This window comes from Callospermophilus lateralis, chromosome 2 (assembly GCF_048772815.1).
Source record: "Callospermophilus lateralis isolate mCalLat2 chromosome 2, mCalLat2.hap1, whole genome shotgun sequence".
NCBI classification, from domain to species: domain Eukaryota; kingdom Metazoa; phylum Chordata; class Mammalia; order Rodentia; family Sciuridae; genus Callospermophilus; species Callospermophilus lateralis.
The window spans coordinates 153529109-153541603 of NC_135306.1; the positions used below are offsets into that span (position 1 = coordinate 153529109).

Below are 12495 nucleotides of genomic sequence, written 5' to 3' on the forward strand. Positions count from 1 at the left end.
TGAGAAAGAGAGTATTCAATTTTTTCTAATTTTTTTCTACACAGATTTTGATTAATCTTCTATCTTAAGGTATGGAGGTTTTCTCACAGTACATCTTGGTAAACAAAGGTCTCTTCCTGTCTTCTTGAGAAATGTATTTCTTTTGGATAATGTAAGTAGATCCATGCTGTCTTCCCAGGTAGGGGTTAGGAAGATATCAGCACGTGAATTTAAATTTGGGAACCATGATGGATTTAAATTTCTGTCATCATTTTTGAAGTTTCAGAAACATGCTCTGAAGGAGTCATAGTCTTGTCCAGCCTTCCATACACATAACAAATATTGATTAAATATGTTCCAATATGTAGGTTGGCAATGGGAAACATTTCCCACTGGATAGAATACTTCTTTGCCTTAAGAGGGATTACAGTGGGCAAATCCTTCTTTCCACTAACTCTACCATAGTTTTTTTTTTTTTCCTATACCTTCCTTCATTCTCATGTGGAAAATCCAAATTAATTATCCAGAAGATTGTGGAATGAATATTTTAGAGATGTTTTATCCAAGTAAAGCCAAATAATTTTCATCTCCAGTGGACAGCTGGGTTTGATAATGCTTGGAGTGACAGAGATGGGTACTTAGAGTTTTCTCTGTTTTTCGAATCTATGTTTATATTGAAGTAATTTCTTTTTCTGTCAACTCCTCATCATTGAAAATTCAACATGCTATTAACAAGAATTTATACAGTATCAGAAACATTATGACTTTATGTCAGTCTTTCCAGTCACCTTTTTAAAGCTACTCAACACCATCTATTGCTAGATAAAGGGGGAACATTAAATTGTTACCAGTTATACATGATGAGATCACTGTGAGAATTAGTTTGAACTACTTATATTATCTTATTCCAGAGATGCACCTATGTCTAAGTCACGACTCCACATTTTCATATTGTGTTAAAGACCAAACCGAACTCATCATGGAATGGGAAAAAGGAAATGAGTCTGTACATAGCAATAAGCAGAATTTGCAGGTCCTTCTCACTGAGCACACTTGGTGTTCTCTGGATGTTCTTGGTGTTCTCTGTGCCCTGCTCCCTTCTTGATAAATACATGTTCATAAAAAATAAATTGTTATATTGTTTCTCTAAGATACAATTGTCCCATAATCATTATATAGCCAATATCTGAGGTGTGCTTTTCAAAAATCATTTGTTTGTACATGTTAATTACACAGAATAATGGGTTTCATCTGGCACACTTGTCCATGCATATAATATAGCCTGGTTAATATTACTCTACAGTATCTCCCCTTACCCTCCTTCACCCTCCCCTGTTCCCTTTGCTCTACCCAGTGGTTTCTCTTCCATTTTTGTAACTGCCCCTTTTCCCTTTGTTTCTCTCTAGCTTCAACATATGAGAGAGAACATGATAATTGACTTTATGTATCTGGTTTATTTCACTTAAAATCATACTCTTTAGGGCTATTCATTTTTCTCCAAACTACATAATTTCATTCTTTCTTAGCTGAAAAAAATCTCCATTGTACATATGTACCATATTTTCTTTATCCACTTATCTGTTGATGGACATCTAGGCTGCTTCCATAACCTGGCTATGGAGCATTGTGCATACCCATGTTTACAGAATACTTTTTTTAAGCAGCATATGTTATAAGTAATTTATGTACCTTAATTATCATACTAGGTAAATATTATTGTGCTCATTTCTATATCTTTGCTTATTTCCTGTAGAGGTCTCTGGATATTAAGAAAGGGTGATGTAATTACCTGGATAATTCCTCAGTGAACCTAACTCCCTCCCTATTACTTTACTCTCAGGGCTTCTGATCAGCTTACAAAGAGGGAGGCAGCACCCCAGCCCAAGAATTGGGAAGGTAAAAATGCCAAAGTGGTGGTAGTTGCTAACATGAGCTTCCCTGGACCATTTGATGCCTGTGGTGAGTGATCAAGCCACAATCTCCCATCCCTGCCTCCTCCTAAAGCAGCTTCCAGGATTCCCACCCCTGCCTCACTCTTTGAAGCCCTCTAGAATTTTCCCTAATCAGTACTTTCCCTTAAGAGGGATTACAGTGGGCAAATCCTAGCTATCTGAACCTGTATTGTAGAATGAGCATAGTGTTTAACAGCTGGTGAAGAGCAAAACAAAAATATCAGATGACACCATGGGTCAAAATAGTTTTGCCATGATATTATTGTGGGTTACTCTCACAATGCATATGTCTTATTTAGATGCTTATTTGTTAAGTGGGAACTTTGTCTTCTTGCTTTCCTCACAGATGTGCCCTGAGTATCAGTGAGTGATAAGGGAAGAACACTTTCAATAGAAAGTAAGAGATAAGCTGACCATGATTGATCTTTTCAAAGAATGCCTTGGAAAAGAAATAGTGGGTAGAAAGGATACTAGTATTTACTGATTGTTAAAGGATCATGTTGAATAGTCATAGCCATTGTCTGTGGTAGATAGTAATATCTTTGTCTTAAATAAAAAAAAAAAAAACACAAAAGTAAAATAAGTTATGTTGCACATAGGAGTCACCTCTAATCCAGTCTTGCTTCAGGGATATTAGAATCACCGTATCACCTTTTTCTTTCTGCTGATTTTCCTGTCCTGTTAGATGGAGTAAACACTTAATGACCCCTTTTGTTATCTCCCATACTGGAGTGCTCTTGTTGAATAAATCCTAAACTCGGAGGAATGATTGTGCTGAGGATCTCTTTCTAAAAGGCCTGGTCTTGTACTATCTGGCTTGGGAGACTTCAGATAAAGGTTGACATCAATGCTTAAATGCAAGAAGGACAGAAAACAAGACAAAATAGGAACACATGAGAGAGCGAGGTAGGGCAGAGAAGACTGGGAAGTAGAGACTTCCATTATCTGCCAAGATTTGTCCCTTCCGATATCAGGTCACTTGAGATGTGGCAGGCAAGACAAAGAGTGCAGTTAGGAAGCACAGAGGAAGAGTTGTGTGATCCAGGGGTTTGCTGATACTCTAAGGAACTAAAAATAAGTTGTGCTTATGCAAAGAAGTATACAAAATGGACAGGGGAAGTTCCCCAAGCCTCCAGCCCTGGGATGTTATGACATGTGTGATCATTTTATGAAGTCAATGATTTGCCTCTGAATTTCTCTACACGAAATTTAAGTGCAACCCTCCACAGAGAGCATTTCCTAAACTAGTGTCTGCTTAGTTAAACTGCATCTGGCCATGGTAAGTGCCCAGGGATCCCCTATCTGGGCAAGAAATTATTTTTTAATTGTTTCCTCCTATATTTTCATATTTTTTCACAATTGTGAAAAGTCAATGATTTGAACATCATAGTATATTAATGGTTTTCATTTTCTCCACATTTTATTCCAGTCTTTGTCAAAGTGTTGTCTTACATACCTGTAACAGTAATTGTCATTTTTTCCCTCTGTATCACACTTCACTCAACTTCTCCATTTAACCTGGAAATTTTTCGCTAATTCCTCAGGTATCAGCTGAAGTGTCACTTTCCAAAGAAGGCTTTATGGCTTTCAAAATAAATTAGGTTTTTTTCCTTTAGGTCCTCTTTATGGTATCCTAATTTTTTTCTATGGAACTTAATACTATTGGGAATAAAATTTAAAAATAAAAAAGGATATTTAATGATTGTGTGTGTGAATATGTGTGTGAGAAGATGCACTCTCTGATCTGTGGTTAAAAGTTGCAAAGATTTATTAATTAGGTCCAGGACTCTATGTTGCCTGAGCCCTGTATGGTGCTTCACACAGAATTCTGGCTGGTTACAGATCTGCAGAACAGAGAATTTAATAGTAATCAGCATGGGTGACTGCTGGTGGCATGAGGTCACTGTTGCTAGGGAAATTAAGCAGTGGCTGAAGAAGAATTCATATCAGGATTTTTAGGCATATTTTCATCGAGTTGTAAACTATGGGCATGTATGAATAGGTAAGCAGGTGTGTGTGTGTGTGTGTGTGTGTGTGTGTGTGTGTGTGTATTTAAGTAAATGAGTTGAAAAATACCTTCCCAGCCCCAGGATTCCTTGTGTTATTACTGTATTATGACTAGTAACACTCAGTTCAGATTAGGCAGGTGGCTTTCTCCTCTGTTGCCTTCCTCTCCTGTCAGGAAGCATTCCTTGAAAATCTGTTTAGGTTCCTGGTATTGCTGTTACAGAGAACTGAGAAATGCACCTGAGCCAGAAAGAAGTTTCATTTGGGTAAGGTAAGTTGTTTTCGGGAACTGTGAGTCAAGGGACAATATTCATGACAATATTTTCATGAACCTGATTCCTTCTGAATCATCCAGACCTTTGCACACAATCATTATGGTTGCTTCCTATAACTTTCAAAGCTCAGAATGGCTAAACCAGTGTAGGTCCACATGCCATGCTTTTCTAGTTTAATTCTGCAGCTCACTCCAGGCTCTGTTCACTCCATTGTCTTGGCTTTGCCTTGGACTTTAATCATTCAGTTACCATACACATTCATTTAGCTCTTTTGTATGCCATACTCTGTACCTTGAATTCATGTATTTACTACTAATATCTGCTCACCTATTCCCAGCATTAATTCATATCGCGTGCTGAAATTGCGTCCATGTTTGTCTCCCCAGTGACATTCTAGGGTCGAGCATCTCCATGCCAACAGGGCTGTCATTTTTCCCTCAGCTGATTCAAGGTCACTTCAGTTTAGATGCATACTTTTCTATTAGCCAAGAATGTCCATGTAATGGAAACTGTAAACTGATTCACAATGGGAATCTCCTGATGATGGTAATTTGTCAACTTCCAGAAACAAGACCATTGGCCACATGAATCTGAGTTTGTTTTCTTCTTCCCTCCCTAAATGCTCAATTATCTTTCTCCATAATAGTGTCACCTCACTAGTTTATTTCTAATTTTTCAGGTGACACAGTCCTGTGGGATGAGATTTCAGCATGAAGAATTCCAATAGCTCTTTGGGGTTCTTGCCTACAACATTCATTTTGGTTGGCATCCCAGGACTGGAGGCTGAGCACTTCTGGATATCCATCCCTTTCTGTCTGATGTACATCATCATCTTCCTTGGAAATGGCACCATTCTTCATGTCATCAGAACAGATGCTTCCCTACATCAGCCCATGTATCTCTTTCTAGCCATGTTAGCACTAGCTGAGGTTGGTGTCTCTGTATCCACCCTGCCTACAGTGCTAGGTATATTCCTTTTTGGCACCACTGAGATTAGTTTTGAAGCATGCCTTTTCCAAATGTTCTCCATCCATTCTTTCTCCATTATGGAGTCAGCTGTGCTGCTGGCCATGTCTGTGGACCGCTTCGTGGCCATCTATAGCCCATTGCGCTATACAACTATTCTGACACTGCCCCGTATCTTTGGCACAGGAGTTATTATTGGACTGAAGAGCATTGTGCTCATGGCTCCATTGCCCATGCTTTTACGGAGGCTGCCTTTCTGTGGCCATAATGCTCTCTCTCATTCCTTTTGCCTCCACCCTAACCTTATTCATCTACCTTGTGGGGACATTTCTATCAACAATATCTATGGACTTTTCATTGTTACCTCCACTTTTGGGCTGGATTCATTGCTCATAGTAATCTCATATGGGCTCATACTCCACACTGTATTGGGTATTGCCACTGGAGAAGGGCGGAAGAAGGCACTCAGCACATGTGGTTCACATGTTTGTGCTGTATTAGCTTATTATATACCTATGATTGGCTTGTCTATGGTGCATCGCTTTGGAAAGCATGTATCTCCTCTGCTACAAACCATGATGGCCAATGCTTACCTTTTCTTCCCACCTGTTGTCAACCCCGTTGTCTATAGTATTAAAACAAAGGAGATTCATCGTGGCATTATCAGAATGCTAGCAAAGAAGAGATTCAGAGTTTAATCAAAGGCCAAATTAAAAAGGGAGGTTTTGTTGGTTGGTTTTCTATAATCACCTTATGTGGTTGTAACTGGGATTGCCTTGAAACATGGTGTCTAACAGGAGGCTTTCATAGACTGACAGTGAACTGGAATGGAAATGCAAGTAGGCACAGAATATGTATAATTAAACAGTTGGAGAACTAATAATATTTTAAAGAAGATCGTGTGACATGAAGTTTTCCATTACGTCGCATATTTGAAGCAGGAATGCAAAAAACAAACAAAACAAAAAAAATGATGGTTTATAAAAACACATTCAGAAGGTGTCCTGAAAAATCTGTTGAGTCCTCTGAACCTGGGAGAGAGGAAGTAAGTGTGTTGCATTATTTTGAGCTATTGGCCCTTTGATTCCATAGCAAGGGAACACCAGAGCTAGCTCAAAGGAGGCTTCCCCTACATGCTTTAATGTGGCATTTACCCAACTTCACCAAGATTGCATACTGGGAGAGACCAAAAATTACTAATCTTGTATGTTGTGCAAAATTCTGAAGTTCTCCCCCAAGATGGCAGAAACTTTCAAACAAACATCCTCTTTGAAGACATTGATAATTTTTGTTTGGTTGGATCTTCCTTTTCAGACCCTTGAAATAATATGAAGAGCTTATACTTATATTTTCAGAGAAAGAGATTAAGATTTTTGAGATGCAAATATATACTGGATACTTTATATTTATTATTAAATATAAACAATATCAACAAACCTGAGGTAGGGAATTACTAAAATATTACAAAATAATATAGCTATTATTCTTCAGATGAAAAGCTGATGTTTAGGTATAATAAGCATCTTATCAAACCTACGTATCTATGAGTTAGAATCTCCTTGACCTTATTAGTAGTCAGCCAAGTAGAATTTATAGAATACAATCAATGCATCAGACAAGACTCTAGGCCTTAAAGGTAAAGCAGTGATAAAAGAGACAAGGCACCTTCTGTTTCAGAGCTTAGAAAGGAATTTACTCACTAAGTTCACCATCTTTTCTATATTTTATTCTTCCTATGAAAAAATGTTTAGAATCAATTTCATGCAGACATTCAAATGCCCCATATATAAATAACCACAAATAAAATTTTGATTATGAATTTTAAACATTTTAAATGGTTCTGTTTTACATTGCAAGGATGGCAAAAATTGACAAAGACTTCTTTCAAAAGTTAATTCTGTGAATTTGTCTCCAGGCTTCCCTCTACCTGTTTTCCTAGATTCTGACGTGGGGATCCTCAATTACCTATAATTAACCAGCAGTGGCAAAGTTCTGCAGAGGACAATGATATTGAATTATCAAGGAAAATCACGCAGGTAAACCCTGGCAATCCTATAGATAGTCAGAGGATTGAGAGAGTGATTATGAGAAGAGGGGTGAAAAGGGGGAGTATCGTTATAGAATCCAAAGACATCCCATATCTAAAGATGTGCAGAATAGGTGATGGCACCAGGTTGTCAAATGGCTTGGCATAAAACAAACATCTTAGCAAGTCATTTTTGTTTCTAAAAATTGTGTCGGGAATCTTTAGGCTTCTTAAATATGATTGCTCCTACAGTTGAGCCTGTTGCAAATATTGACTCTAAATCTCATCCTTGGATGTTTGTCAGATCATGATCAATTTAGTGTAAACCTTTCAATCCCATCATAGAATGGATTTGCACATACCACATCCTCCATCTCTATTTTTTTCTAACTTTTATTGTCCCATTGTCCTGAAATCCAGGCTTCTGTCAATGTCAGATTCAGAAAGGGAGAATCTTGGAAAACCACATGCTGAAAACAGTCTAGAAATCATCTAGTGTCTATGACATTGAATTCAACAGAATTCAATATGACTTTATGGAAAAATATCAGTTTGGGCTCTTTTTCTGCCCTTATAATTACTACCCTAATTTACAATCTAGACCTTTTGAAACTATGTTTGATCTTTTTTATCTTTTCAACAGGACAAAATTATCCACCTTTATATTTAAGTATGTAGGTAAATAAATTAAGAATTTGGACACTTTAAAATGACGGAATGTTATAGGTTATTTCCATACTTATCAAGGGAATATTATTGTATCAAGCCAATCATCTGCCCACAATTAGAAAACTTAGAGAAATACTTTAAAATAACTTCAAAGAGCATCAACCATGAGTGCATAAAGGCCAAGATTCCAAAAGAAGGGAAGCCTGGAAGTTTTTATTTTTCCCTTTAAGAAATTTGTCCATTCAAAAGTAAAAGCTGACAGAATGAAAACAGCTGATAACAATCTCAAAGGACTGATGTGCAAAGGACAATTTGTTAAAACTAAAAGTTAAGTAGATGAATCCAGAATGATTCATTTTATTATAGGTTTTATTATAGTTTTCCAAGTAAGTAATGAAGCTGACTCTCTCTATATATATATATCAACATTTTAAAAACTTTGGAAAACATTATTAAAACTTCTATCTAATTAACAATTCCAATAAGCAATTACATGACAAATACTCTTTTTGCTTTTTTCATTTTTTCTTCTACATTTTTATTTGTTCATTATAATTGTACATAATGATATAATACACTCTTTCTAAATGCATATGAAACACTTCCCAAAATAAACCATTAGGACATAGTAACATTTTATACCTTGATTGGGATTGAGGTCAGAAGATGTGACGTATTTATTTTGTGAATACTTAATGAGCAATTTACATATAAAATAAGTACATTTACCTATGATTATTATATGCCAATAAAAAATGTGTAATGTGTATTAAAAAGAATTGTGTACAACATTTTTAAAGTGTAATAACCATTTGTCTGGGTGGTGGTGATGAGTGAATATTTTCATCTAACTTATCTGCACATTGATTTCCACAAACTCTCCAATTCTGAGTCCCACATGGTTACCCTCTCTGAGTTAGGTTCCAGATGCCTCAGATGAAACTTTCTGAGTTAGCAGAATTAAGTTCTTGTTCACTTGTTTCTTTGTAGTCAACAAAGTTTCATACCACTAATCTTTACAGTTCCAAGTTATTAACAATGTCTTTCACTCTATGTGAATAAAGAATTTAACATACCTTTAAATGCTATTTTATTTCTTAGCTTCTATTTTTCTTACTAATGATTAATTTTATATCAGCATTTTACTAAAATATTGACAAGTTTACACATTCATAAGACTCAAATTTCAAAAACATGGAGTGTATGTAAATATTTAAAATATTCACTTTTAGTATATATTTTATTCATTTTGGCTTCTCTCTCCAGATACACACAAAATTTTGGTTTTTTATATTTCCTTTTAGGAAAAAATCTTGCATAAATAAGAAATTATGTGAATTTATACTTTTTCCATTGAAAATTGTGTGCTGTCCTCTACTTAATTTTTAACATATATCTATATCTTTGAGGTCACTCATAAACAACATTTTCATATCTAAATATTTCATTTTGCAAATTCTGACATACTATATGTTCCCACAATTTATTTACCAATTTCCAGTTAATTAATATCTAAATTGTTTCCATTTTATACTCTTACAAATGACATTTTATTGAAAAATCTTGTCTGTAAATATGCCAGTTTGCACATATATATTTAAAAATACATTTGTAAACTCAATTTCTAGAGATGGAATTGCTGAGTAAAGAATTGTGTACTTACATAAGTTTGATACGATTTTGATACAAATTTTGTTTATAAAGTTTACACAACTTTGGTACAATATTTTCAATGTCCTCCATAAAATTCACTTATTTATTTGCCCATGAATGTGTTTTAATATTGTTGGATTTTGCTAAGTTGATGAATAAAAAGCTGTATCTCAATTTCATTACAGTTTTTTCTATATATAAACTAGATAAACATTATTTTCATTGTTCAAATATGCATAAGAGACATATCTCTTGTATGCCTCATTTTTCTTCGTTTTCAAAAATTACAAATATTATCACTTTTACCAATTTTACCAATATTTCTTTTACTGATAAATATGCCATGTTTTACTTTATCACTTTGTCAATTTTTAAATTGTGTCTTTTGATTTTCAACCACTAGAAGTAAAATAATCAAATACTTCATAATAACTTCCAAAATCCTTACTCCCTATTTGTGTTGGTTATTTAATTTCTTCATTTTCAGGGTTTATAACTTAACATTTTGCTCTGCAATAACAATCTCCCTTCTGATGTAGCAGTAGTGGTTTAGAGGTGGACTTCCCCAGATCACAAAGGCAAGCCATATTTGAAGGAAGCACCCTGGGCCTTCCTTAATAAAACTCAAGACACACCTAAATAAACACCGAACAGCTGCTGGTTCTTACTGACTATGGAGAACACAGTCTCAATAAATACGCATGTAAAATCCTAGGTCAATTGTTTCTAGATAACACCGCAGCCACTTCTGGCCTAAGCAGAGATCCAGTCTTTCCTGGGGAAGAAGTTTAATGCATGACACAGCTGCTCCCTGTAGATCACTGGAAGAGGAAATTCCATTTGTCTGTGTGATTTGAGAATCTACTACATCAACACTGAGTTTGGTCATATTCATGCCATGACAATATTAAAGGGCAGCTCTGCTCCAACTTTGAACAATCCCTCTCAAACCAGATAAGGCACAGCAGTAAGCAGGAGGGCACTAATGATCTCTGAGACAACATCTGCTAGGATAGGAGTTAGACTGTTTCCATGTATCTCACAAGATGTTCAGATATCCATGTGTCTGTCAGCTCATTTGCTAGTACATATAGATCAAGCAGAGAACTTTACTCATGGTTTTACATATTGTTACTATTAATTCTCTTTCCTTGAACTAGGTGTCTGCATATTCACTGAAGTCAAGAGATTTTACTACTTGGCTTTACATTTTTATAATAATTTTAAAATGTTTTTAATTTAGGATTTGTCTTTAGAGGGGGAACAGCATATGGAAGTTTTAATACTTCAAATTTAAGTTTGAATGAGTATTTTTTTAAGTAAACTGAAAACAAATTTTTCATTCTTGACAACAATACTCTTAAGAAAAATAGTCAACTCTTCCCTGAAGAGTTAATATGGTTAATATGGGGACATATTGGTTAAAATGTGCTCATATTAACCAATCCAGGCTGGAGAGCTTCTCAGAACTAATTTCCAAAAGAACCTGTCAACCACATTACATTCTCTCAAGGTTTGGAACCTGACTATAATAAGGTTTTTTTGCCTGTTGTTTTAGTGAACACGAATGATTGGCTTCCTGGTTCTATCCCTTAGGGCCTCAGGTCTCAGAGCACAAGTTTTACACTCTTATAAGATCTTGGCAGAAGTCTCCTCACTCATATCCTGCATTCCAGGCTGGGATGTTCAGGAACATATAATCACACTCAACCACAGAGCAGAGAATAGAAACCAAAGAGCACTGAGAAACAAACAAACAAACAAACAGAGAACAGTCAGGTAAGGCTGGACTGCTCCAGTGATGGTTAGCAATAAAAGTAAGAGGAGGGGATGAGCGAGAGGAGGGGATGCTCTGTAGAGACAAGGGGAAGAATTAAACAGACCCATTTCAGAGACATCCTAAGAGGAGGTAGACTAGAGTGTGGAGATAGGACAGGTAGGAAACATGAAGCATTTCATCCAGAGGTGGTCAGTATGCTCCCACTGAGTACAAAGTGAAACTCTGATGTCTTATCCCTTGTTATCTCAAACCTGTGAATGAAGAATGAACAAAAGCTGGATTGAAATTAGTCAGGGGTTTGCCAATTACTTTGCCCCACAGTAAAGGTTTGTGAGGTTAGAGCTGACGCGAAATTAAAGAAATAGTTTCCTTAATACTTCCTAGCTACCGTTTACAGATCTTACTGCACAAGGGCAACTGATAGAAAGAAGCATGGCTAGGAGAAACTAAAGATTAAGTACAATGCAGAAGTCCTTACCACCTGCTTAGAAATTCCCTAAAAAATTCGCCTAGCTAAAGAATTACTTAAAAAAGTAAAAATACTTGCCTTGCAGAAAAGTAAATGTATTGTATTACCAGGTTTTCACTGGTACTAAGCCTTACCCTTCCCTTCCTCACCTCCCTCCTTTCTTTCCTCCTTTCCTCCTTCCTTACTTCATCCCTCCTTTCTCCACTCCTTCTCATCTTCTGTTTTTTGTATCCTCTGTTTTTCCTAACACATATTCAGTAATTTTAAATCTGTTCTGAGTTCAAAAATAACCAAGTATAAACCTTTAAATATTCCCCAACAGACTTTGGAATCATGCATCTATCTCACTTTCTATCTGATCTCACCCCTACCACCCCACATGGGCACATGGATGCTTACACAAATGCACATAGTTATGAATGCACACACTCATACATTTCTCACCCGCTTGTCTTCAGAGAGTTTGTGTCCCCCTAATTCTATCCTGTTTTTACCTGCCCACATTCCCTTTCCAAGAAAGAAAACATGATGATGTCTCTCTCTGGCTTAAGGCCCTGTGAAGACTCTATCCTCCTCCTCTGGAGCCCTCAGTCCTCACTACTTCCTGTCTTGGTTCCCACCACACCTTCAGTCAGGCCCACTTGAGACAGCTAAGGAGGTTGCCATTTCCTGTGTATGTCACTGCATCACCTTCTCTCCCATCTTATCACTTTCTTCAC

The 12495-nt window shown here is 36.3% G+C and overlaps 1 protein-coding gene across 1 annotated transcript; it reads left to right on the plus strand.

Annotated features, from left to right (window-relative positions):
* The first annotated feature begins 4923 nt into the window (after positions 1 to 4923).
* On the plus strand, positions 4924 to 5877 carry LOC143391387 (olfactory receptor 51J1-like). Its single transcript, XM_076844088.1, has one exon. The coding sequence runs from the start codon at positions 4924 to 4926 to the stop codon at positions 5875 to 5877; it is 954 nt and encodes a 317-aa protein (XP_076700203.1).
* The last annotated feature ends 6618 nt before the right edge of the window (positions 5878 to 12495 follow it).